This window comes from Canis lupus, chromosome 7, assembly GCF_011100685.1.
Source record: "Canis lupus familiaris isolate Mischka breed German Shepherd chromosome 7, alternate assembly UU_Cfam_GSD_1.0, whole genome shotgun sequence".
NCBI lineage: Eukaryota > Metazoa > Chordata > Mammalia > Carnivora > Canidae > Canis > Canis lupus.
In genome coordinates this window covers 40,748,831-40,775,681 of record NC_049228.1, presented here as the reverse complement: position 1 = coordinate 40,775,681, position 26,851 = coordinate 40,748,831, and the positions used below count along the sequence as shown (strand labels likewise).

At 57.1% G+C, this 26,851-nt stretch overlaps 1 protein-coding gene and 2 long non-coding RNA genes across 3 annotated transcripts; all 3 read right to left on the bottom strand.

Moving 5' to 3' along the window:
* Window positions 1-10,199: 10,199 nt before the first annotated feature.
* Window positions 10,200-11,436, bottom strand: LOC119876444. The gene is made up of 2 exons (XR_005362344.1): window positions 11,347-11,436; window positions 10,200-11,077 (listed from the first exon to the last, which is right to left on the bottom strand). It is a non-coding gene; the product is annotated as an uncharacterized LOC119876444 (long non-coding RNA).
* Window positions 11,437-11,898: 462 nt separating this feature from the next.
* Window positions 11,899-19,721, bottom strand: LOC119876418 (SLAM family member 9-like). The gene is made up of 5 exons (XM_038541805.1): window positions 19,484-19,721; window positions 14,924-15,316; window positions 13,203-13,550; window positions 12,488-12,576; window positions 11,899-11,973 (listed from the first exon to the last, which is right to left on the bottom strand). Exons 2-5 carry the CDS (start codon window positions 15,231-15,233, stop codon window positions 11,899-11,901), a joined length of 822 nt encoding a protein of 273 aa, XP_038397733.1. The 5' UTR covers window positions 15,234-15,316; window positions 19,484-19,721.
* Window positions 19,722-25,360: 5,639 nt separating this feature from the next.
* LOC119876443 lies at window positions 25,361-26,597 on the bottom strand. The gene is made up of 2 exons (XR_005362343.1): window positions 26,508-26,597; window positions 25,361-26,238 (listed from the first exon to the last, which is right to left on the bottom strand). It is a non-coding gene; the product is annotated as an uncharacterized LOC119876443 (long non-coding RNA).
* Between the last annotated feature and the right edge of the window lie 254 nt (window positions 26,598-26,851).

Here is a 26,851-nt window from a genome sequence, read left to right as displayed (position 1 = left end):
CTTCTCCAGCTCAACTCCTGCAGGCAAGTCTGGGTTTCTGAGCACTTGAAACAACACAGAAGCTCCTTGCATCCCCTTCAGAGAAACAGGGTTTTCAGAATCCTCAACTCCAGAACCATGGGCTTCAGAACCCTGGGTGCCAGTGCTGCAGACGCCTAGGGCAGAGGGCACAGGAAGTGAGGGTGGTTTCCAGGAGGAATGAAGGAGAAAAGCCCAGAACCCATCTTGCCATTAAATCCCTCCCATGTGCTCCGTGACTCCTGGAAGGCAGGAGAGTGCATGAGTGTGAAGCGATGCTGGAATCACGCCTGTCCCAGGGCAGCGTCCCCTTGACCAGGTCATGTGACCTCTCTCACCTGCAGGGTCCTGATCCCCAAAGGCAGAAGGAAGAAGTGCAGGGGACTCTGACAATAGGTCTGGCCTATTTTCAGTCCCTACCAAGAGCATTTCTGTAGTAAGGAGTCGCTCACGGGGCTGAGGATTCCCTTCCTGGCCTTGACCCAGTCCCTGTGGCTTCCCTCCAGGCCTGGGGATCCCACTTGGGGCCCAGCACCCCTTATGCACCAGGCCTTAGGTCCCAGGACAGGTGTCTGCTCTGTTCCTGGCTCAGGCCAGCCCTGACGCTGACAGGTGATTCCGCCTCAGCCTCCTGGGGCTCCCCATGTGTTCTCTCCATCCACACTCACTGCCCTCTGACACCCTGTGCAGGAAGAGGTCTGGTGCTGACATGCAGTCCTGTAGAGGCCATGCCCTGGGGTGCAGGAGGAACTCCGACAGGGCCACACACGGCCACTGGAACAGGAAGGTGATACTGCTACCAGGTCCTTCTTAGCAGGTCAGGACCCCAAGCCATGGGTCCCCAGAGCACGGCGCTCCATCCGTCTCACCTGAACCTGAGTTGGCCAAACCTTGATCTGGACTCTCAGCCTCCAGAACCGGGAGACAGGAGGAGTCTGGCCTTTAAGCCGCCTAATCCACAGGTTCTTGTTTCGGCAGCCCCAGGAAACTGAGGCAAGAGCCTGGGCAGCGCGGCCCCCACCCCACGTGGACCCGGCGCAATGTCTGGGGATCCAGCCTGGGCTCTTGGGCAGCAGGACCTGCAGGCGCAAGCTCAGGGGTGAGACAGGCCTGGGCTCCAGTGCAGGCCCGCCCCTTACTGGCTGAGCACCTTGGGCGACGTCCTCAACTGTCTCAGTCTTGAGGACCCACCAGGGAACCTCGGGGACAGAGCTGTGGGTCCATGAGGCTCCTGCTTGGGTTCCCTGGGACCACAGGTCCAAAGCACCCGCAGTGAGTGTTTCCTGGTGGTCGTCGTCACTGTCCCAGGGCCCGGCTGCTGCGGATTGTACAGGCAGCTGGTCCACCTGCCGCGGGCTGGGCCTGAGACCAGAGGTTCCCCGAGCCCGGGATCCCCGGTCCCAGCATCTCAGCCCCTGAGGGCTCCTGCTCCAGGCACCTGAGAGTGGCCCCAGCTGCACTCCTCCCCATAATCCTTAGCTCCCTCCACCCCAACACCCGGGATCTAACTTCTCACCCTTTGCCAAATGGATGAGAGAAAAGTCTAGCACCTGATATTGTACCGAGCATTTCTCCTGAACCTGAGCCTGGTCACCATGCCCTCCGACTGCTGATCTTTTCTGGCACCTGTCAGCTTTCCGCTCATATCCTTGGCCTCTGCTTGGATTTTTCCTAATAGTTTCTATGACTAAGACTTATTTTAAGAAGATTAGCCTGTTTCCCATCACAAGGTATAGAAAAATTTTCCAGTTTGCTTTTCAACTTTCTCTCTGAACTATTGGGCCTGCAAGTGTCCCTTGAAGCTAAACGTATGAACCATTTTAAGTTTCCTGGTTTAATCTTGTATAAAAAGATCACCCCCCATCACATGGGTGTTCCTAATTCCCTCTTGTTTCCTTCTAGAACCTTCTCCATATCACTGTTGGTGTGTGAACCTGACTCACGGGGAGTGTGTCTGGGTCTCTGACCGGGAGGTCTAGTGCAGCAGGGCGGTCAGCAGCCTGGACGGGAGGATCCAGGAGGAGGGAGACCATGTCCTCTGTTCCCTTGAGCCTGTGGACGTGCACGGTCCTGTGACCTCCCTACCCTTAGCCTTCCCTCTGGGACGAGGACATCATCGCAGTGCTGCCCTCACAGGAGGAGTGCTAGGATTTCAGGGGAGGAAGCTTTCCCACCCCTGTGGGCTGTTTTCGTGACCATGATGGTGACTCTCGACCAAGCAACCATGGATCTGCCTGGACTTCCCAGGTCCCAGACTGGAGTCGAGGTGTCCCCCTAGTGGCCCCTGTGTGGGGTCCTCCTGAGATCAGGGATGGGCCCTCGGGTCTAGACATCCATGGAACAATCCCACAGGAGGCGTCGGGGAGTCACAGTCAGGCCAGGGCCTTCCTGACTGAGAGTAAAGTTGTATCTGTATACACAGCTGCTGGCTTCGATGGCCCCTGTCACGTCCCTGTCACCAGGTGTGAGAGCACCCCTAGGTCCCCACACTGGGAGCAGTCTGGCTCCTTCAAGGTGTCGGCACAGCCCACTCAGGAGCAGAGGCAGGGACAGCAGAGGGCCAGGGGATCGTCAGGGAGCCTTGGAGACATCACCCCTCTCTCCTTGGAGGGCTGAGGATGTGACCCAAAGAGGCCTGGGCTCTGGGTTCTAAGGGTCCCAAAAAGGTTCCCTGGGTGTCAGCCCCTGTCAGGCCTGGGACTAGGACAGGACAGGAGGACAACAGGGAGCAGAGGCTCGGGGAACCCCCAGGACAGTCCCGACCAGGGGAAGACCCCTAGTCCCAGGACATCACAGCTGGAGGGGCTTCCAGGGGACCTTTCTCAGAGGAGAGGCTCCCTCGGGGTGAACCTGTGCAGGTCACACAGGGCAGAGCCAGACCTGGAGCTGGATTCCCTGTCCCCACACCCATGTTTCCTCCTGTCTTGCCCTGCACCCTCCCCCTCCCCTGCCCTGCCCTGGAGCTCCTCCCTCCCAGCACTGCTGTCTGGTCAGCAGGTCTGAGCAGTTCTGGGTTTCATGCCCCAGCTATTGTCCTGGGAGAAGAGCCTCCAATACCTGGGGGACTTTCTCAGGGTAAGCGCGTTGGGGAGTTTCGGGTTATCTGGCACCTGCTAGAAAGGGGGGAACCCGGGAGAGAGGAGGTCAGCCCTCAGGCTCAGGGGAGGGGCTGCCCAGAACCTGGCCGGGGAGCCTCAGCTTGAGGATGCTGGAAGCCCACTCAGGACGGGAGGAGGCTCCAGAGCTCTCAGACCTGCAACAGGTGCTGATCCCAGAGAGGACAGAGGCCGGGGGCGGGTGGCTGTGCGCTCGCGGGGCAGAGTTCATTTCAGTAAGACGGAATTTAATTTTCAGCCTCAAAATAAAAATGTGTCCATTTTCTTCCCTTCTTCCTTGCTTCCATCCTCCTTCCTTCTTTCTTCCCTTCTCTTTCTCTCTCTTTCTTTCTTTCTCTCTCTCTCTCTCTCTCTTTCTTTCTTTCTTTCTTTCTTTCTTTGTCTCTTTACCAAATTTACAACCCAGAGGAATTAAAACAGAATTTAATATCATTTCTCATATGTCTCCAGTTAAATAAAACAGAAAAGAGAGAAAGCCCACGTTACTGACAGAAAGTTATTTCCGTAAAGAATCTCAATGTCCTGCAAAGCTAAGTTTGTAATGAGTAAACACCCTGTTTACAGATGCCCCGTGATTCCAGAATTTCCCAAGAACCTGAGCAGCTCACAGAGGGGCTCGTACACTCAAACAAACATTACAGGCAATAAAATCATCCAAACTGTCTGAGAATTCACAATTCTCCAGATCTTAGTTTTTTGTCGTTTGTTCTTATTTCCTTTGTTGCATAGAAGCAGGTGGTCTGATGACGTAAGAACTGGAAAATCCCACTCTGGTTAGCACTAGTGTTCCGTCAGACCAGTTCAGGGCCCCCTCTGCTTCCCTCCTGACCCCCCAGGGCACCCCCACCGGGAGCCCCTGTCCTCAGTCTCCTGTTCCAGGCACAGTCTCACATGCAGCAGGGGCACAGACCCCTTGAATTCTGGAGGCCGCCTTTCCTTCCTTTTCCAACAGAATGTCACCATAGTCAGGCCTCATGTCGCCCCAGGAGCCAGAGGACACCTGCTTTCTTCTCCAGCTCAGCCCTGGGCTCTGGGTTGGCCCTGTCCGGGCACAGCAGCTGCAGGGGCTGCCTGGTCCCCTGAGCATCGCAGGCCAGGGGGTGCCTGTCCCTACTCTGGGTCCCCGCAGCCCCTGCTTGATCTCCTCCATCCCACTCCCCAGGGGGCTATGGGCTCTCCTGGCCTCACCCCTGCTGGGGGTTCCATCCTGCAGCCAGGCAGCCAGGGTCAGGGCTCCCAGCCTGGCCTCCGCCAGAAGCTCCTGTGTTCATTCCGCTGCCCCCGGGGCTGGAAACCAGACGCACCGCGTGTGCTCCATATCACAGGGCTGCTTCCTCTGCTCCTCCCCAGAGACACCAGACAGCCCCGCAGCTCCTGCCTCCCTGCCCTCCCGGGGGTCCTCCCTCCCCGGGAGCCCGGGCCACTCACTGAGGAGGAGGCTGGTGAGTCCCAGGAGCCAGGAGGCCCCGCCCAGGTGGGGGTCCCCTGAGCAGGAGCCCATGGCAGTCTGCCTCCCGCTGACTCCACCAGGGTCTATGAGGTTGCAGAGGAATCATCAGCACTCAAATGCAAGAGTAGTTGAAAAGCTGGTCTCAGAAGAGTCCTTCAGCTACTCTGTACCCCTAGGGCGGGGCTAACTGTTAGCCCTGGGACCTCACTGTCCAGTAGATTAGCCCATTCAGGTCTCTCCTGTTATCTCAGCTCCTGCAGTGGGCTCAGGAGATCATTGCAGAGCAAATGTAGGAACAGCCCCGTCTAGGAGCCCCAGTGCAGGGGAGGCCCCAACTCTGTGCTCACAAGCAGCCTGGTGGTCTCACCTCCCCAGTCTGCACCCCTAGGGCCCCTGACCTGTGTCTTCGTGTTCCCACTCAGGCTCTGGACCTGCTGTCCCTCCTGCTGGCACCCAAGGGCTCTGTCTGCACCTAGGGCCCTCCCTGCCCCCATACACAGGGCATAGCTCCCCAGGAGCAGCACCCCAGCCAGCACCTCCCTCTCTTCCCGACATGGGCCCCCGCTCCGACCCAGGCAGGGGTGCAGAGGGATGGGCTCCTCTGGCCACTGTTCAGCAGCCTCAGGCCCCAGCCGCCTACTGAGTATCGGGCCCAGCCTATTCTTCGAAGAAGGGTTTTCCACAATTTGTGAGGACCTTGCCCTCACGTGGACCCCAGGGGAGCAGCTCCATCACTAACCCACCCATGGAGGCTCCCCTTGGCTGCTCAGACCCTCACATCCTAAGACAGGATCCCCAGGCCTGGCTGGGAGCCATGCACATTTGGTGTCAGCTTATTGGCTCTTCAATCCATTGTATGGGTGTGAGCCCTGAGCCCTGAGGGTTTGTGTGCAAACACAACAGATCCTGAACCAGGGTCTGGACTCCTAACGAGGAATCTGAAAAATCCAGCCTCATAGCCCCTGTCCTGTCCCACAGTGTGGCCTCCTGCAAGTCCCCACATCCATTCTCGGTTCTCCTCATCCTCTCCGTGCCCCTCGACCAGAGAGCCCTCAGCACTGTCCTGCCTGCTCCCACCCACTGATGGGAGATCCCTTCCCAGGACATGCCTGAGCCTTGTGGGAAGGAACTCCTGGGGTGGAGTCCAGATCTGGGCATCTCAGCCCCTGGTCACTTCAGGGGGATGGGAGCAAGTGGCTCTGCCCACTTCCCCGTCCCCACAACCCTGGGCAAGCCCTCCTGGATAAGGACTATTTGCTTGTGGAAACCACAGCTTGGGCTCGGGTGGGGGGCCCAGGAGGGAGCTCCGAGGACCCGCTGGCTTTGGACCCCAAGGGCCAGCCAGCGACCTTCCATGCTGGCCCAGCACAGGGACTCTGATGACTCCAGATACTAATCCTGTCTCTTCCTATGTCCTGTGCAGTATGAGGGCTAATGTCACCTGGCCTCCATGTGTCTTGGTCCCTCTGGTTAACAAGCCTGTTTACTGTGAGGGGCGGCGGTGCTCTGAAATACTACCTGTTTTACAGATGAAGAAGTCAAGACCATTGACGTTATCTGAAGAGCCCACAGTTTGAACTGCCCCAGCATGGGGCACAGCCAGGCTCACATCTCAGGCCTCCTAGACCACTGCTCTTTCTAGACCCAAGTTCCTCCCAGACCTTGAGAAGCCACATAGAGTGGGAGGGAGGCCAGGCCTGACCCAGCTCAGTCTCTCTCACACCCCCAGGCTGAGGATACAAGGCCTGTGGTTGCATGTGTGCAGCCTGTGAGGTCCACAGCAGCTGTCTGCCGACCACAGCCTCCCCTGCACTGGCTATGTCGCACATAGGCCTGCATCTCCAGGCCAGCTCACAGTGGAGCTTGCTTCTCCCACACTCAGACGCTTCCAGAACCACGCGACTGGCCCGGAGTGTGGTCTCTGGTGTGCCGAGAACTCAGGGCCCTGATTCCGAAGACACACACTGGGCAGCATGACTTCTGTGCTGACTGGCTTCGGGCTGGAAACTCCCCTGGAGGAGCAGGTGCCACAGTCTGCTGCCAGGGAGCGTGGGCTCTAGGACCAGATGCTCGAGGACCAGAGGCTGAATGTCATTGTCCCCACCCATCCCTGTGTGTCCCCTGGACACAGGGCTGGATGGCCCTGAGCTCGAGCTGTCAGCACAGTGGGGATGTGGAACTGCTCAGAACTTGCTGGGGAGTCACGGGGCCAATATGGGGCCAGTGACCCCCAGGGCTTCGGGAGACTCCTATGGATCCCCAGAATGCCCTCATAGCATAAACTATGTTTAGGCTCCGATCCTGAGGGGCCACATCAGACCTTTCCTCCTTGAGTACCCCACATCTGCCCGTCTGTGTGTCCTGTTGACTCCAAAGTATTTGTGGAGTCCCCCTTCCTATCACTTCCACGTGTCTCCATTCTACCCATGAAGAAGCTGGAGCATTTGTTGCTAAACACCCCAGAGCCATGGAACCAGGAGGTGGCAGCACCATATTCGAAGCCTAGTGGTTTCCTCCTGAAACTCTGTGGCTTGTCCTTTTGGGAGCCATTCCTTTGCCCGGACTATGAGACGTGGACTACACTGGGTCTGCTCTGCCTCCCATATGTGTAGAAAAGAGATACGAATCCATTGGCTGTAAACTAGTTGGTTTAAATTGTTCTTGGTTGCTTGGATGGTATACATGGTATTTGTGTGGGTAGGATAGAGTGTGGTCTCTACTCTGTGCTCTAGGACGCCAGGAGGACCAGCCCACCCGTGTAGATGAGTATTAGTTGCCTAATTGGTGTTCTCTACAAAATTCATCTCTTCATTGGTTTCCTTGACTCCAAAAGTGACTGAGCCCAAACACCAACTCGTGATAATAAACTCAAGTTAAACTAGGAATTGTTTATCAACTTTATCTCCTTGATAAAGATCATCCCCAGAAATACCACTGCGGACAGCATACTTAGTGGTGAGATATGGAAACCTCTCCTTCAAAGAAGAGAAATGAAGCCCGATGACCCCTATCACCATCCTTTTCAGGGTTGGACTGGAAATCTCAGCTAATATGGAAGACTAGGCAATTCAGTTAGAAGCATACAGATTTGGAGGATTAATTAAATCTATCTTTATGCTCAGGTGACATGGTTTTCTACTTAGAAAATCCATGAGAAACTGACAAAAAGAGGGAGGAAGAAGAAGAAGGAGGAGAAGGACCAGGAGGAAAAGAAAAAGGAGGAAGAAGAGTGTGAGAAGGAGTCCTAGATGTGATGAGTGATGATAGCAAGGTTGCAGGACACATTGTAAAAAGTATAGCAAAATCATTGTTGTTACTGCTCTTTTGTATTTGTGGTTATTTCCTCAGTTTTAATTTCATTTTTCGGGCACTTACGATTTCGGGGCTGAGGGATGAAAGATGCAGAGACAGAACCTGCACTTGCCCAGGTGCCACCGAGGCAGGGTTTCATCCTCCAGACAAAACCCCCTGATGCAGGAGACAGTAGGGTCCCCCACAGCGATGTTGGGTGCTGAGCAGGGAACTGCATGATCAAAGAAGAGGCAGGTGGCCGGGGGGCAGGACAAGATGGGACTGAGGGAATTTCCAGAGACCAACAAGGTAGTGAAGGCACAGGCAGGAGCTCCCCCAGCAGGCAGGTGACAGTTGCACCTGTGGGTCTGTCTGTGTCTGTCTGTCTCTCTCATATGAAGTAATTTATGAGGCGAGGACACACAGACTACAGAAGAGACTCTTTACTCTGAACAGGGATGAGTTCCAGCTCTCAGGAAAACTGAGAACAGCCACTAGAGGGAAGGTGGGGCCACAGTCCTTGTGGGATCCAGGCTCCTGGTGTTCATGCTCCACGTGAACGTCTGGACACACGAAACATACAGGAGGAGGACCCAGTCCAATCCCATGAAAGGCTGGGGGAGAGCTTGCATTCTGGAGGCTTCTGCCAGCAATCCTGGGTCCTGCCTGGAGGACAGGAGCACACATATGTCCAGGGCAGCTTCCTCACAGACCTCAAGACCTACACTTTAATACAATGATGTAATGTCATAAAGTTCGATTGTTTTAAAAAGCATCTTTTCATATTTTTAAAAATATTTATTTATTTATTATAGAGAGTGGGAGAGAGAGCACAATAGGGGGAGGGGGGAGGGAAGGGACAAGCAGACTCTCCCTGAGTGGGGAGCCCAGTGCGGGGCTCAATTCCAGATTCCTGAGATGATGACAGGAGACGATGTCAGTTGCTTAACCTAATGAACCACTGGGCGCCTAATCCTTTAATTGCTTAAATAATTATGATAGCCTCCAGACCAAACATGGACTTGAACCCCAACCCTGAGATCAAGGGTGAGGTGCTCTACAAACTGAGCCAACTGAAAGTCCTAGAATTTATCCTTTGAAATAAACCACAGTACCTCAATTCAGTCAACTTTGATTTTTAATAAAAGTGAGTCATCGTGGGGGCGCTTGGGTGGCTCAGTCGGTTAAGCATCTGCTTACAGCTCAGGTCGTGATCCCAGGGTCCTGGGATGCAGCCCCCTGTGTTGGGCTCTCCCCTCAGGGGAAGTCGGCTTCTCCCTCTTCCTCACCCCCACATGCTTGTTCTCTCTCTCCCTCAAATAAATAAAATCTTTACAAAATGAGTCCATGATGAAGCCAGCACTGCCATATTCTGCTTGACACCAAGTCGTGTTCCGGAAAGAGTCTCGTGGTCAGTGTTGAAGGACAGAAAGGCCATCGAGCCCAGGGCCAGCGGGCCCAGGCACGCCTGTGCCGCCCCCAGCTCGGGGCTCCGGGCCGCCCTCCGCCCTCAGGCTGCCGCAGGCTCTGAGGGAGAAACAGCCCTGGGACTAGGGCCGCCCTGAGCGCGAGCAGCATTGCTGAGCAGCACCGGGGGGCGGCAGCTGAGAAGGGGGAGCAAGCAGAGGACAGATGCATCCTCACACACGCTCCATCCGTTCGCTTTCGCAAACCAAGTCAGGAAGCAGGAACTTTACAGGCTCAGAGAGTCTCTGCGGGAGGAGAGTCGACCAGGACCCAGCGTCGGTCCGTCCCACTGATGCCCTCGAACGTGGAGGTTCAGAAGGGAGCCACGTGGCAGAGGGAGTGGAGGTGCCCGAGGCTCCTGGGTCCCCCCACTGCACCTGGATGGAGGCGCAGTGGAAGGACTGATCCACTGAGAGATTTATGGAGCCTCAGGTCTCATCCCCTGGGTTTGTCTGCATCGTGGAGCATTGAGGTTCCCTTCCTGCAGCCTCTAAGGTGGACGGTCAGGGCCGCAGCTCTCGGGGACCACGGCTCTGGCCTTCCCGGGGACTCGGCTCCTCTCGTGTCCTCAAGCCTCCGTCCCCTGCCTCTGGGTGTGGGGCAAGTGAAGAGCCAGGCTGTGGCTGGGCCCCGGCTCCAGGGCACACGTGTGTCCCTGTCTGTCATCCGTTTTCCTCTTTCGCCTCTGGCTGTTTTACTATTGCAAACGGCATTAAAAAAAACCAAAAAGTTACTCTGCTCTGAGGAAGAGCGCACGGGTGGCTCGTCCCCAGGGAAGGTCTCTAGAGTGTAGGGAAAAGTCCTACTGAGACCCCAGGACATCCTTCCCGGAGGCAGGAGAAGGAGGGAGGCAGGTGTCAATCAACACAGCCTGTTAAAAGCTAACTGGTAGGACCCAGAAACTTCCATTTCTTCCTGAACAGTAGGAGGCTCTGCCATTTGCAGCAGGACAGGACAGAAGGGAGCTTTGCCAGGACTCGGGACAGACAGCCGAGGGCTGGGGAGCCGCGCCTGGAGCCCCGATCCCCGGGCTGGGTCCCGGCCCAGCGCTCCCAGCTGCGCGGCCTCCAGAGTCAGCCCCCAAGGCCTCCTTCTACTGACCCGACCCTGCGCACAAGACCCCCACGTCACGGCGTGTGCACGAGGCCCGGGAGGTCCCAGCCTGCACGAGGTCAGAGCAGTGCGGGCCACAGAGCAGCACGCAGCCGGCGCTGACCGCCACGGAGGCATCGCGTCCCTGAATAGCTCTCGGCCCAGCCTGACCGCGGGCTGCTCTTCAGACTGTCCCGGTGGGAGGCTGTGAGTCACAGTGGTGCGTCCAGGGGGCGAGGGTCTGAAGGTAGTTTGCTGTCCTATAGATGAGGAGGAGAGCAGAGTCCATCCAGGGGTGTCCGGGCTGAGGCTGAGCCGACCTGGAACATGTTGGTACCAATACATTGACTCAGTTTCCCTCTTGCTCTACCACTGTGTGTGTCTCATGGTGAACGTGTGCAGAACCACTTAGCATAGACACTAGCTGATGTTTGGACCAGCCAGTCCCTCAGCAGAGGAGTCAGAGGAGGAAGAGGTGAGACCAAGGCTGCAGGCATCATGGTCCCAAGACAGGTGTCCCCGGGGGGCCGGATTCTCCTGCTTCTTCCAATTAAATCCTCATCATGGCCCTGCCTGGCCTGCGGACCTCACTGTAGACAGTAGTGAGGGGCGTCTCCCCTTCTAGACGAGCTGCACCCCTACCCTGGAATGCAGACAAAGGGTCCTGTAACAGCAGAGGGACAGAGAGGCTCAGAGGGACCCCCCGCCAGACCCAGTGCTGCTGACATGACCTCCCCTAATCACTCAGCACTGCATGGGCCCTGAGGTGTATTTTGTAACTAATACTGTGCTGTCTGGAAAGAGTTCCAGGGGCGTCGAGGTCAGACCCTGTGGATGATGGGGATTGACAAGCATATACCCAGGCACACAGGGATGTGGGAGGACTCAGGCTGCCCCCTCTCCCAGCCTCACCTGGTCCCTGCTGTCTCCAGTACCCTGCTGGCTCAGCTCTGCATAGTGGATGCCACCCATTGGGTCCCTGTGCTCCTCCTGGGACCCTGCACCTGGGTCATAAACACAGGGAACTGAAGTCTGAGCCCTGGAACCCTATCCCCTCCCCTCCATGACCCCAAGGTTATGGCCTCCCCCACCAGCCTCCTGCAGGGACATCCCCTGAGCAGTAAAGGCAGGAGGAAGGGAGCCCAGGGTCCAGGGGAGGGAGGTGTGTGGGCCCGGGGAGGAGAAGTGCAACCTGCCTCTCCCAGGCTCCAGGCTCTTCTTCACTCGTGTCCTCCAGAGGAACAGTCCAGCTCCCAGGATCAGCAGCAGGACCACAACAACCCGCAGGATGGTGGGTAGTTGGGAGGCATCAGCCTGTTCCTGTGGATCTGCTTCCCCCGCACAGAGAGATGGAGAAAGTTAAGGACAGAGAGGACAGATACCCATTGCCCAGCACGTACGTGGACACGTCTGAAGGCACCTGCTCAGAAGCTGAGGAGGGAGCAGCAAGGCAGGTGCTTTCACTCAACACTTCCCGAGCTCCTGCTTGAGGCCCGGGGGCTGAGAGGAACAGGACACGGTGCCCACCTCTGAGGACACCTCAGTGGGAGGAGGGTGAGAAGGTGCCAGAGGGAGCCAGCCAGAGCCATCCCAGGGCACAGGAGCTCCCAGCCTGTACTCAGGTGGTCAGGGAGGGCCTCATGGAGGAGGTGATGGGAAACCTCATCCTGAGGGAGGAGTGCAGGGAGCAGATAGGCAGGGTAGGTGCCACCGTCCAGGAAGGAGGGCCATGAACAGGGAGGGGGGCACCTTGCCTGCCCTGGATCTCCAGCACCCACTGGGGCAGGTGGGAGGGGGACCAAGCAGGGAGGAGCCAGGTAGGAGGGTGAGAGGGAGGCAGGGGCCTCTTTCCATAGGGTCCAGTGTGTCCCTGAGCGATTACTTCCCCTGGGATCGGGGAGACTGAGGCAGCAGGGCTCCAGCTGCTGGTGGAGGAGGGGGGAGGGCCGAGGGGGCACATGGGACACCGGGTCTCTCATTCACTCAGGGAAACACAGACTGTGAGCAAACAGCCCGGGGCCGAGCAGGGACAGGAATTCAAGGAGAAGCAGACGTGGCCGCTGCCGTCCAGGGCTTGGGGCTGCAGAGGAGGCTCATCCTGGCGCAGAGCCTCACTCTCAGTGTGGGGGCCCCTGGCGGCTCCTGAGAGGACGCAGGTGTGAGGGCAGGACGGCAGCAGCTCCTGCGGGGCCTGAGCCCCTGAGGCCCAGACCCCAGGGTCAAACTCTCTTCATGCTCGACCTGCCCCCAGCGGCGGCCTCGGGGAATACTCGGGTGTCAGGGCCCAGAGCCAGCTGGAGCCAAGGGGTCCCTGGATGGGAGTAGGGGGAGTGAGGATCCTGACCTGGAAGGGCTGAGGGCAGAGGGAGGAGCCTGACCAGAGGCTGGGGGCTGAGGACAGCAGGTGACATCTGGGACGCAGGCCAGCAGGTGGGTGATGTTGTCCGTGAGCCCAGGATCGAGCAGAGGAGCCCCCGGCCCTGAATCCTGAGGGAGTCGCTGATTCACACCCCTGCTGGTGGCACAGACCCCTGACATGCCTCGACTCCCCTCATGAAAACCACCCTGGACACAGGGAATGATGGATGAGGGTGGGCAGAGGTCCCTGCTGGGTGCTGCCTGGACCAGCAGGGGTGAGGGTGGGGGTAGAGGAGCCCGGGAGCAACATGCAAGGGCAGAAGCAAGTGGATGTGCCTGCCAGACTCTGGATGGGGTGACCAGGTGGCAGGTGGTGCCATAAACAAGGGGACAGACCCGAAAACCCTCACCCAGGGCTGCCTGAGCCCCGGGAGCCCCTCCCCTCTGCAGGATGCACTCACCGTGGCCACAGATGTCCCCAAGGTCCAAGGAGGCAGTTTTCTGGTCCACCTGGTTGCTGAGCACACAGGTGAGGCTGGCGCTGGGCTGGGTCAGGGGCAGGCTCAGAGCCAGGGTCCAGGGGTTGGGGGCTGGTCCTGGGGCCCCTCCCTGTTCCAGCTCCCTGGGGAGTCCCCTGCTCCTCCAGGACATGGTCAGGTCCTCCCTGGTTCCTGGGGCGTCACACTGCACGGTGACGTTGCACCAGCCTGGGGTGGTGGACAGATTCGTGGTCCGGATCTGGGGAAGGGGCAGGGGCTCTGGGGCAGGAGGGACAAGAGGACAGAGTGGCAGGTGGTTAGAGTACATCGCAGCTCAGGCTTTGTCCTGTGGAAACTCCCTGAAGCTCTGGCTTCCTCCCCCTCAGGATGGTGAATGTATTTTACAGATGACCCAGTAGTGACCCAAATATACAACAGATGCCATAAGGTTAGAGCTAGTGAGTTCAACCTTTTGTTATTTTACTGATTGATCAAGTCTTAAATATCTCCCACGAGTAAATAATTGGTGGGCCCACCTACCCATCCCCATTAATTCTAAGAAAGTGGTGTGTCCTCTAGAAGGAGATTTTTTTTAAAGGATTTATTTATTTATGATAGACACAGAGAGAGAGAGAGAGAGAGAGAGAGAGAGAGAGGCGCAGAGACACAGGCAGAGACACAGGCAGAGGGAGAAGCAGGCTCCATGCCGGGAGCCTGTTGCGGGACTCGATCCCAGGACTCCAGGATCGTGCCCTGGGCCAAAGGCAGGCGCCAAACCGCTGAACCACCCAGGGATTCCCTAGAAGGAGATTTTGAATAGAAGGGTTTGTCCTGGTCTAGACGCTCCCCTGCTTCTCCCACTTGGGTGTTTCCCGGGACCCCACAGCCCATGGTGCAGAAGGCCATTGGCCATATCTGGGAGCCCAGAGATCAGCCTAGGCTCCCAGAGGGAGAGACCATGGTGGGGACACAGTGTGGTCCCTAGGAATGGCCTCCCCGAGTATGGTGGTAACATACACTGAACTTTTGGTTCAGCCAGAGGATAAGGGACGGACTCTTAATAGGGCTTGCAAATCTCTGCCTGAGGCTGCAATGCTCCCTCTGCAGCAGGACTCATCCCAGCAGTGCTGGCTGTGCAGGTGGAGAAAGGGGCCACGACTCAGGGGGTGCAGGTGTCACCAGAAGGGGGTCAGTAAGAGAAATGGATTCTTCCGGAGCCTCTAGAGAGGAGCACAGCCCTGCCCATACCCGGACCTCAGGGCATAGCCTCTGGGGTCTGACTCCTGCCCGACCTCACAGTAGGACCCTCAGGTGGGGTGTGGTGAGCCCCTGAGGTGTCCTCACCTGTCCCAGCGGCACAGACAGCTAAGGGACAGCCTGAGAACCCTGAGTCCTGTGGGGACTGTAGTGTTAAGGCAAAATCCCCACTTCCCCCCACAGGGGTTCCCCTCCTGAAGCACCAAAGTGATTCCATCCCTGGGGTGACTCTCAGCTCTGCCTGCATTTGTGGCGAACACCCTGCATCTGATTCCAGGGGAGAAGAGAGAGTCTGAAGGCTGGGGTCTGGGGGGAGCCCTGTGAGCGGGGCACGGGGACCCTCCAGGGACAGAGGAAGGAGGTGAGCTCTGGGGCTGGGGGAGGGGCCTACACACCATACACAGTCAGGTGGAAATCCTGGTCGTATTGTCTTCCTCTGGAGTAGAAGTCCCGAGCCCGGTACAGCCCAGTGTCCTCCGGGGTCAGGTTGTTCATCCTCAGGGTCGTAATGTTGAGCACACGGACCCTCTTCTGGAACTTGTCCTGGAAGTTGACCCATTCTGGATCGCGTGCCCCAGGGGAGACCTGCAGCAGGGTTGTGTAGTTTGCCCCGGAGGAGATCCCCCAGGTCATCTTCTCCAGCTCAACTCCTGCAGGCAAGTCTGGGTTTCTGAGCACTTGAAACAACACAGAAGCTCCTTGCATCCCCTTCAGAGAAACGGGGTTTCCAGAATCCTCAACTCCAGAACCATGGGCTTCAGAACGCTGGGTGCCAGTGCTGCAGACGCCTAGGGCAGAGGGCACAGGAAGTGAGGGTGGTTTCCAGGAGGAATGAAGGAGAAAAGCCCAGAACCCATCTTGCCATTAAATCCCTCCCATGTGCTCCGTGACTCCTGGAAGGCAGGAGAGTGCATGAGTGTGAAGCGATGCTGGAATCACGCCTGTCCCAGGGCAGCGTCCCCTTGACCAGGTCATGTGACCTCGCTCACCTGCAGGGTCCTGATCCCCAAAGGCAGAAAGAAGAAGTGCAGGGGACTCTGACAATAGGTCTGGCCTATTTTCAGTCCCTACCAAGAGCATTTCTGTAGTAAGGAGTCGCTCACGGGGCTGAGGATTCCCTTCCTGGCCTTGACCCAGTCCCTGTGGCTTCCCTCCAGGCCTGGGGATCCCACTTGGGGCCCAGCACCCCTTATGCACCAGGCCTTAGGTCCCAGGACAGGTGTCTGCTCTGTTCCTGGCTCAGGCCAGCCCTGACGCTGACAGGTGATTCCGCCTCAGCCTCCTGGGGCTCCCCATGTGTTCTCTCCATCCACACTCACTGCCCTCTGACACCCTGTGCAGGAAGAGGTCTGGTGCTGACATGCAGTCCTGTAGAGGCCATGCCCTGGGGTGCAGGAGGAACTCCGACAGGGCCACACACGGCCACTGGAACAGGAAGGTGATACTGCTACCAGGTCCTTCTTAGCAGGTCAGGACCCCAAGCCATGGGTCCCCAGAGCACGGCGCTCCATCCGTCTCACCTGAACCTGAGTTGGCCAAACCTTGATCTGGACTCTCAGCCTCCAGAACCGGGAGACAGGAGGAGTCTGGCCTTTAAGCCGCCTAATCCACAGGTTCTTGTTTCGGCAGCCCCAGGAAACTGAGGCAAGAGCCTGGGCAGCGCGGCCCCCACCCCACGTGGACCCGGCGCAATGTCTGGGGATCCAGCCTGGGCTCTTGGGCAGCAGGACCTGCAGGCGCAAGCTCAGGGGTGAGACAGGCCTGGGCTCCAGTGCAGGCCCGCCCCTTACTGGCTGAGCACCTTGGGCGACGTCCTCAACTGTCTCAGTCTTGAGGACCCACCAGGGAACCTCGGGGACAGAGCTGTGGGTCCATGAGGCTCCTGCTTGGGTTCCCTGGGACCACAGGTCCAAAGCACCCGCAGTGAGTGTTTCCTGGTGGTCGTCGTCACTGTCCCAGGGCCCGGCTGCTGCGGATTGTACAGGCAGCTGGTCCACCTGCCGCGGGCTGGGCCTGAGACCAGAGGTTCCCCGAGCCCGGGATCCCCGGTCCCAGCATCTCAGCCCCTGAGGGCTCCTGCTCCAGGCACCTGAGAGTGGCCCCAGCTGCACTCCTCCCCATAATCCTTAGCTCCCTCCACCCCAACACCCGGGATCTAACTTCTCACCCTTTGCCAAATGGATGAGAGAAAAGTCTAGCACCTGATATTGTACCGAGCATTTCTCCTGAACCTGAGCCTGGTCACCATGCCCTCCGACTGCTGATCTTTTCTGGCACCTGTCAGCTTTCCGCTCATATCCTTGGCCTCTGCTTGGATTTTTCCTAATAGTTTCTATGACTAAGACTTATTTTAAGAAGATTAGCCTGTTTCCCATCACAAGGTATAGAAAAATTTTCCAGTTTGCTTTTCAACTTTCTCTCTGAACTATTGGGCCTGCAAGTGTCCCTTGAAGCTAAACGTATGAACCATTTTAAGTTTCCTGGTTTAATCTTGTATAAAAAGATCACCCCCCATCACATGGGTGTTCCTAATTCCCTCTTGTTTCCTTCTAGAACCTTCTCCATATCACTGTTGGTGTGTGAACCTGACTCACGGGGAGTGTGTCTGGGTCTCTGACCGGGAGGTCTAGTGCAGCAGGGCGGTCAGCAGCCTGGACGGGAGGATCCAGGAGGAGGGAGACCATGTCCTCTGTTCCCTTGAGCCTGTGGACGTGCACGGTCCTGTGACCTCCCTACCCTTAGCCTTCCCTCTGGGACGAGGACATCATCGCAGTGCTGCCCTCACAGGAGGAGTGCTAGGATTTCAGGGGAGGAAGCTTTCCCACCCCTGTGGGCTGTTTTCGTGACCATGATGGTGACTCTCGACCAAGCAACCATGGATCTGCCTGGACTTCCCAGGTCCCAGACTGGAGTCGAGGTGTCCCCCTAGTGGCCCCTGTGTGGGGTCCTCCTGAGATCAGGGATGGGCCCTCGGGTCTAGACATCCATGGAACAATCCCACAGGAGGCGTCGGGGAGTCACAGTCAGGCCAGGGCCTTCCTGACTGAGAGTAAAGTTGTATCTGTATACACAGCTGCTGGCTTCGATGGCCCCTGTCACGTCCCTGTCACCAGGTGTGAGAGCACCCCTAGGTCCCCACACTGGGAGCAGTCTGGCTCCTTCAAGGTGTCGGCACAGCCCACTCAGGAGCAGAGGCAGGGACAGCAGAGGGCCAGGGGATCGTCAGGGAGCCTTGGAGACATCACCCCTCTCTCCTTGGAGGGCTGAGGATGTGACCCAAAGAGGCCTGGGCTCTGGGTTCTAAGGGTCCCAAAAAGGTTCCCTGGGTGTCAGCCCCTGTCAGGCCTGGGACTAGGACAGGACAGGAGGACAACAGGGAGCAGAGGCTCGGGGAACCCCCAGGACAGTCCCGACCAGGGGAAGACCCCTAGTCCCAGGACATCACAGCTGGAGGGGCTTCCAGGGGACCTTTCTCAGAGGAGAGGCTCCCTCGGGGTGAACCTGTGCAGGTCACACAGGGCAGAGCCAGACCTGGAGCTGGATTCCCTGTCCCCACACCCATGTTTCCTCCTGTCTTGCCCTGCACCCTCCCCCTCCCCTGCCCTGCCCTGGAGCTCCTCCCTCCCAGCACTGCTGTCTGGTCAGCAGGTCTGAGCAGTTCTGGGTTTCATGCCCCAGCTATTGTCCTGGGAGAAGAGCCTCCAATACCTGGGGGACTTTCTCAGGGTAAGCGCGTTGGGGAGTTTCGGGTTATCTGGCACCTGCTAGAAAGGGGGGAACCCGGGAGAGAGGAGGTCAGCCCTCAGGCTCAGGGGAGGGGCTGCCCAGAACCTGGCCGGGGAGCCTCAGCTTGAGGATGCTGGAAGCCCACTCAGGACGGGAGGAGGCTCCAGAGCTCTCAGACCTGCAACAGGTGCTGATCCCAGAGAGGACAGAGGCCGGGGGCGGGTGGCTGTGCGCTCGCGGGGCAGAGTTCATTTCAGTAAGACGGAATTTAATTTTCAGCCTCAAAATAAAAATGTGTCCATTTTCTTCCCTTCTTCCTTGCTTCCATCCTCCTTCCTTCTTTCTTCCCTTCTCTTTCTCTCTCTTTCTTTCTTTCTCTCTCTCTCTCTCTCTCTTTCTTTCTTTCTTTCTTTCTTTCTTTGTCTCTTTACCAAATTTACAACCCAGAGGAATTAAAACAGAATTTAATATCATTTCTCATATGTCTCCAGTTAAATAAAACAGAAAAGAGAGAAAGCCCACGTTACTGACAGAAAGTTATTTCCGTAAAGAATCTCAATGTCCTGCAAAGCTAAGTTTGTAATGAGTAAACACCCTGTTTACAGATGCCCCGTGATTCCAGAATTTCCCAAGAACCTGAGCAGCTCACAGAGGGGCTCGTACACTCAAACAAACATTACAGGCAATAAAATCATCCAAACTGTCTGAGAATTCACAATTCTCCAGATCTTAGTTTTTTGTCGTTTGTTCTTATTTCCTTTGTTGCATAGAAGCAGGTGGTCTGATGACGTAAGAACTGGAAAATCCCACTCTGGTTAGCACTAGTGTTCCGTCAGACCAGTTCAGGGCCCCCTCTGCTTCCCTCCTGACCCCCCAGGGCACCCCCACCGGGAGCCCCTGTCCTCAGTCTCCTGTTCCAGGCACAGTCTCACATGCAGCAGGGGCACAGACCCCTTGAATTCTGGAGGCCGCCTTTCCTTCCTTTTCCAACAGAATGTCACCATAGTCAGGCCTCATGTCGCCCCAGGAGCCAGAGGACACCTGCTTTCTTCTCCAGCTCAGCCCTGGGCTCTGGGTTGGCCCTGTCCGGGCACAGCAGCTGCAGGGGCTGCCTGGTCCCCTGAGCATCGCAGGCCAGGGGGTGCCTGTCCCTACTCTGGGTCCCCGCAGCCCCTGCTTGATCTCCTCCATCCCACTCCCCAGGGGGCTATGGGCTCTCCTGGCCTCACCCCTGCTGGGGGTTCCATCCTGCAGCCAGGCAGCCAGGGTCAGGGCTCCCAGCCTGGCCTCCGCCAGAAGCTCCTGTGTTCATTCCGCTGCCCCCGGGGCTGGAAACCAGACGCACCGCGTGTGCTCCATATCACAGGGCTGCTTCCTCTGCTCCTCCCCAGAGACACCAGACAGCCCCGCAGCTCCTGCCTCCCTGCCCTCCCGGGGGTCCTCCCTCCCCGGGAGCCCGGGCCACTCACTGAGGAGGAGGCTGGTGAGTCCCAGGAGCCAGGAGGCCCCGCCCAGGTGGGGGTCCCCTGAGCAGGAGCCCATGGCAGTCTGCCTCCCGCTGACTCCACCAGGGTCTATGAGGTTGCAGAGGAATCATCAGCACTCAAATGCAAGAGTAGTTGAAAAGCTGGTCTCAGAAGAGTCCTTCAGCTACTCTGTACCCCTAGGGCGGGGCTAACTGTTAGCCCTGGGACCTCACTGTCCAGTAGATTAGCCCATTCAGGTCTCTCCTGTTATCTCAGCTCCTGCAGTGGGCTCAGGAGATCATTGCAGAGCAAATGTAGGAACAGCCCCGTCTAGGAGCCCCAGTGCAGGGGAGGCCCCAACTCTGTGCTCACAAGCAGCCTGGTGGTCTCACCTCCCCAGTCTGCACCCCTAGGGCCCCTGACCTGTGTCTTCGTGTTCCCACTCAGGCTCTGGACCTGCTGTCCCTCCTGCTGGCACCCAAGGGCTCTGTCTGCACCTAGGGCCCTCCCTGCCCCCATACACAGGGCATAGCTCCCCAGGAGCAGCACCCCAGCCAGCACCTCCCTCTCTTCCCGACATGGGCCCCCGCTCCGACCCAGGCAGGGGTGCAGAGGGATGGGCTCCTCTGGCCACTGTTCAGCAGCCTCAGGCCCCAGCCGCCTACTGAGTATCGGGCCCAGCCTATTCTTCGAAGAAGGGTTTTCCACAATTTGTGAGGACCTTGCCCTCACGTGGACCCCAGGGGAGCAGCTCCATCACTAACCCACCCATGGAGGCTCCCCTTGGCTGCTCAGACCCTCACATCCTAAGACAGGATCCCCAGGCCTGGCTGGGAGCCATGCACATTTGGTGTCAGCTTATTGGCTCTTCAATCCATTGTATGGGTGTGAGCCCTGAGCCCTGAGGGTTTGTGTGCAAACACAACAGATCCTGAACCAGGGTCTGGACTCCTAACGAGGAATCTGAAAAATCCAGCCTCATAGCCCCTGTCCTGTCCCACAGTGTGGCCTCCTGCAAGTCCCCACATCCATTCTCGGTTCTCCTCATCCTCTCCGTGCCCCTCGACCAGAGAGCCCTCAGCACTGTCCTGCCTGCTCCCACCCACTGATGGGAGATCCCTTCCCAGGACATGCCTGAGCCTTGTGGGAAGGAACTCCTGGGGTGGAGTCCAGATCTGGGCATCTCAGCCCCTGGTCACTTCAGGGGGATGGGAGCAAGTGGCTCTGCCCACTTCCCCGTCCCCACAACCCTGGGCAAGCCCTCCTGGATAAGGACTATTTGCTTGTGGAAACCACAGCTTGGGCTCGGGTGGGGGGCCCAGGAGGGAGCTCCGAGGACCCGCTGGCTTTGGACCCCAAGGGCCAGCCAGCGACCTTCCATGCTGGCCCAGCACAGGGACTCTGATGACTCCAGATACTAATCCTGTCTCTTCCTATGTCCTGTGCAGTATGAGGGCTAATGTCACCTGGCCTCCATGTGTCTTGGTCCCTCTGGTTAACAAGCCTGTTTACTGTGAGGGGCGGCGGTGCTCTGAAATACTACCTGTTTTACAGATGAAGAAGTCAAGACCATTGACGTTATCTGAAGAGCCCACAGTTTGAACTGCCCCAGCATGGGGCACAGCCAGGCTCACATCTCAGGCCTCCTAGACCACTGCTCTTTCTAGACCCAAGTTCCTCCCAGACCTTGAGAAGCCACATAGAGTGGGAGGGAGGCCAGGCCTGACCCAGCTCAGTCTCTCTCACACCCCCAGGCTGAGGATACAAGGCCTGTGGTTGCATGTGTGCAGCCTGTGAGGTCCACAGCAGCTGTCTGCCGACCACAGCCTCCCCTGCACTGGCTATGTCGCACATAGGCCTGCATCTCCAGGCCAGCTCACAGTGGAGCTTGCTTCTCCCACACTCAGACGCTTCCGGAACCACGCGACTGGCCCGGAGTGTGGTCTCTGGTGTGCCGAGAACTCAGGGCCCTGATTCCGAAGACACACACTGGGCAGCATGACTTCTGTGCTGACTGGCTTCGGGCTGGAAACTCCCCTGGAGGAGCAGGTGCCACAGTCTGCTGCCAGGGAGCGTGGGCTCTAGGACCAGATGCTCGAGGACCAGAGGCTGAATGTCATTGTCCCCACCCATCCCTGTGTGTCCCCTGGACACAGGGCTGGATGGCCCTGAGCTCGAGCTGTCAGCACAGTGGGGATGTGGAACTGCTCAGAACTTGCTGGGGAGTCACGGGGCCAATATGGGGCCAGTGACCCCCAGGGCTTCGGGAGACTCCTATGGATCCCCAGAATGCCCTCATAGCATAAACTATGTTTAGGCTCCGATCCTGAGGGGCCACATCAGACCTTTCCTCCTTGAGTACCCCACATCTGCCCGTCTGTGTGTCCTGTTGACTCCAAAGTATTTGTGGAGTCCCCCTTCCTATCACTTCCACGTGTCTCCATTCTACCCATGAAGAAGCTGGAGCATTTGTTGCTAAACACCCCAGAGCCATGGAACCAGGAGGTGGCAGCACCATATTCGAAGCCTAGTGGTTTCCTCCTGAAACTCTGTGGCTTGTCCTTTTGGGAGCCATTCCTTTGCCCGGACTATGAGACGTGGACTACACTGGGTCTGCTCTGCCTCCCATATGTGTAGAAAAGAGATACGAATCCATTGGCTGTAAACTAGTTGGTTTAAATTGTTCTTGGTTGCTTGGATGGTATACATGGTATTTGTGTGGGTAGGATAGAGTGTGGTCTCTACTCTGTGCTCTAGGACGCCAGGAGGACCAGCCCACCCGTGTAGATGAGTATTAGTTGCCTAATTGGTGTTCTCTACAAAATTCATCTCTTCATTGGTTTCCTTGACTCCAAAAGTGACTGAGCCCAAACACCAACTCGTGATAATAAACTCAAGTTAAACTAGGAATTGTTTATCAACTTTATCTCCTTGATAAAGATCATCCCCAGAAATACCACTGCGGACAGCATACTTAGTGGTGAGATATGGAAACCTCTCCTTCAAAGAAGAGAAATGAAGCCCGATGACCCCTATCACCATCCTTTTCAGGGTTGGACTGGAAATCTCAGCTAATATGGAAGACTAGGCAATTCAGTTAGAAGCATACAGATTTGGAGGATTAATTAAATCTATCTTTATGCTCAGGTGACATGGTTTTCTACTTAGAAAATCCATGAGAAACTGACAAAAAGAGGGAGGAAGAAGAAGAAGGAGGAGAAGGACCAGGAGGAAAAGAAAAAGGAGGAAGAAGAGTGTGAGAAGGAGTCCTAGATGTGATGAGTGATGATAGCAAGGTTGCAGGACACATTGTAAAAAGTATAGCAAAATCATTGTTGTTACTGCTCTTTTGTATTTGTGGTTATTTCCTCAGTTTTAATTTCATTTTTCGGGCACTTACGATTTCGGGGCTGAGGGATGAAAGATGCAGAGACAGAACCTGCACTTGCCCAGGTGCCACCGAGGCAGGGTTTCATCCTCCAGACAAAACCCCCTGATGCAGGAGACAGTAGGGTCCCCCACAGCGATGTTGGGTGCTGAGCAGGGAACTGCATGATCAAAGAAGAGGCAGGTGGCCGGGGGGCAGGACAAGATGGGACTGAGGGAATTTCCAGAGACCAACAAGGTAGTGAAGGCACAGGCAGGAGCTCCCCCAGCAGGCAGGTGACAGTTGCACCTGTGGGTCTGTCTGTGTCTGTCTGTCTCTCTCATATGAAGTAATTTATGAGGCGAGGACACACAGACTACAGAAGAGACTCTTTACTCTGAACAGGGATGAGTTCCAGCTCTCAGGAAAACTGAGAACAGCCACTAGAGGGAAGGTGGGGCCACAGTCCTTGTGGGATCCAGGCTCCTGGTGTTCATGCTCCACGTGAACGTCTGGACACACGAAACATACAGGAGGAGGACCCAGTCCAATCCCATGAAAGGCTGGGGGAGAGCTTGCATTCTGGAGGCTTCTGCCAGCAATCCTGGGTCCTGCCTGGAGGACAGGAGCACACATATGTCCAGGGCAGCTTCCTCACAGACCTCAAGACCTACACTTTAATACAATGATGTAATGTCATAAAGTTCGATTGTTTTAAAAAGCATCTTTTCATATTTTTAAAAATATTTATTTATTTATTATAGAGAGTGGGAGAGAGAGCACAATAGGGGGAGGGGGGAGGGAAGGGACAAGCAGACTCTCCCTGAGTGGGGAGCCCAGTGCGGGGCTCAATTCCAGATTCCTGAGATGATGACAGGAGACGATGTCAGTTGCTTAACCTAATGAACCACTGGGCGCCTAATCCTTTAATTGCTTAAATAATTATGATAGCCTCCAGACCAAACATGGACTTGAACCCCAACCCTGAGATCAAGGGTGAGGTGCTCTACAAACTGAGCCAACTGAAAGTCCTAGAATTTATCCTTTGAAATAAACCACAGTACCTCAATTCAGTCAACTTTGATTTTTAATAAAAGTGAGTCATCGTGGGGGCGCTTGGGTGGCTCAGTCGGTTAAGCATCTGCTTACAGCTCAGGTCGTGATCCCAGGGTCCTGGGATGCAGCCCCCTGTGTTGGGCTCTCCCCTCAGGGGAAGTCGGCTTCTCCCTCTTCCTCACCCCCACATGCTTGTTCTCTCTCTCCCTCAAATAAATAAAATCTTTACAAAATGAGTCCATGATGAAGCCAGCACTGCCATATTCTGCTTGACACCAAGTCGTGTTCCGGAAAGAGTCTCGTGGTCAGTGTTGAAGGACAGAAAGGCCATCGAGCCCAGGGCCAGCGGGCCCAGGCACGCCTGTGCCGCCCCCAGCTCGGGGCTCCGGGCCGCCCTCCGCCCTCAGGCTGCCGCAGGCTCTGAGGGAGAAACAGCCCTGGGACTAGGGCCGCCCTGAGCGCGAGCAGCATTGCTGAGCAGCACCGGGGGGCGGCAGCTGAGAAGGGGGAGCAAGCAGAGGACAGATGCATCCTCACACACGCTCCATCCGTTCGCTTTCGCAAACCAAGTCAGGAAGCAGGAACTTTACAGGCTCAGAGAGTCTCTGCGGGAGGAGAGTCGACCAGGACCCAGCGTCGGTCCGTCCCACTGATGCCCTCGAACGTGGAGGTTCAGAAGGGAGCCACGTGGCAGAGGGAGTGGAGGTGCCCGAGGCTCCTGGGTCCCCCCACTGCACCTGGATGGAGGCGCAGTGGAAGGACTGATCCACTGAGAGATTTATGGAGCCTCAGGTCTCATCCCCTGGGTTTGTCTGCATCGTGGAGCATTGAGGTTCCCTTCCTGCAGCCTCTAAGGTGGACGGTCAGGGCCGCAGCTCTCGGGGACCACGGCTCTGGCCTTCCCGGGGACTCGGCTCCTCTCGTGTCCTCAAGCCTCCGTCCCCTGCCTCTGGGTGTGGGGCAAGTGAAGAGCCAGGCTGTGGCTGGGCCCCGGCTCCAGGGCACACGTGTGTCCCTGTCTGTCATCCGTTTTCCTCTTTCGCCTCTGGCTGTTTTACTATTGCAAACGGCATTAAAAAAAACCAAAAAGTTACTCTGCTCTGAGGAAGAGCGCACGGGTGGCTCGTCCCCAGGGAAGGTCTCTAGAGTGCAGGGGAAAGTCCTACTGAGACCCCAGGACATCCTTCCCGGAGGCAGGAGAAGGAGGGAGGCAGGTGTCAATCAACACAGCCTGTTAAAAGCTAACTGGTAGGACCCAGAAACTTCCATTTCTTCCTGAACAGTAGGAGGCTCTGCCATTTGCAGCAGGACAGGACAGAAGGGAGCTTTGCCAGGACTCGGGACAGACAGCCGAGGGCTGGGGAGCCGCGCCTGGAGCCCCGATCCCCGGGCTGGGTCCCGGCCCAGCGCTCCCAGCTGCGCGGCCTCCAGAGTCAGCCCCCAAGGCCTCCTTCTACTGACCCGACCCTGCGCACAAGACCCCCACGTCACGGCGTGTGCACGAGGCCCGGGAGGTCCCAGCCTGCACGAGGTCAGAGCAGTGCGGGCCACAGAGCAGCACGCAGCCGGCGCTGACCGCCACGGAGGCATCGCGTCCCTGAATAGCTCTCGGCCCAGCCTGACCGCGGGCTGCTCTTCAGACTGTCCCGGTGGGAGGCTGTGAGTCACAGTGGTGCGTCCAGGGGGCGAGGGTCTGAAGGTAGTTTGCTGTCCTATAGATGAGGAGGAGAGCAGAGTCCATCCAGGGGTGTCCGGGCTGAGGCTGAGCCGACCTGGAACATGTTGGTACCAATACATTGACTCAGTTTCCCTCTTGCTCTACCACTGTGTGTGTCTCATGGTGAACGTGTGCAGAACCACTTAGCATAGACACTAGCTGATGTTTGGACCAGCCAGTCCCTCAGCAGAGGAGTCAGAGGAGGAAGAGGTGAGACCAAGGCTGCAGGCATCATGGTCCCAAGACAGGTGTCCCCGGGGGGCCGGATTCTCCTGCTTCTTCCAATTAAATCCTCATCATGGCCCTGCCTGGCCTGCGGACCTCACTGTAGACAGTAGTGAGGGGCGTCTCCCCTTCTAGACGAGCTGCACCCCTACCCTGGAATGCAGACAAAGGGTCCTGTAACAGCAGAGGGACAGAGAGGCTCAGAGGGACCCCCCGCCAGACCCAGTGCTGCTGACATGACCTCCCCTAATCACTCAGCACTGCATGGGCCCTGAGGTGTATTTTGTAACTAATACTGTGCTGTCTGGAAAGAGTTCCAGGGGCGTCGAGGTCAGACCCTGTGGATGATGGGGATTGACAAGCATATACCCAGGCACACAGGGATGTGGGAGGACTCAGGCTGCCCCCTCTCCCAGCCTCACCTGGTCCCTGCTGTCTCCAGTACCCTGCTGGCTCAGCTCTGCATAGTGGATGCCACCCATTGGGTCCCTGTGCTCCTCCTGGGACCCTGCACCTGGGTCATAAACACAGGGAACTGAAGTCTGAGCCCTGGAACCCTATCCCCTCCCCTCCATGACCCCAAGGTTATGGCCTCCCCCACCAGCCTCCTGCAGGGACATCCCCTGAGCAGTAAAGGCAGGAGGAAGGGAGCCCAGGGTCCAGGGGAGGGAGGTGTGTGGGCCCGGGGAGGAGAAGTGCAACCTGCCTCTCCCAGGCTCCAGGCTCTTCTTCACTCGTGTCCTCCAGAGGAACAGTCCAGCTCCCA

Coding starts and splice junctions, on each gene's coding strand:
- LOC119876418 (XM_038541805.1), bottom strand. CDS start 15,233: ATGCAAGGAGCTTCTGTGTTGTTTCAAGTGCTCAGAAACCCAGACTTG. Junction 13,551..14,923: donor TTTCCACCTGACTGTGTATG/GTGTGTAGGCCC, acceptor CTCCTGCCCCAG/AGCCCCTGCCCCTTCCCCAG. Junction 12,577..13,202: donor CGGGGCTCAGGCAGCCCTGG/GTGAGGGTTTTC, acceptor GCGTCCTCTCAG/GAGCCGCCAGGGGCCCCCAC.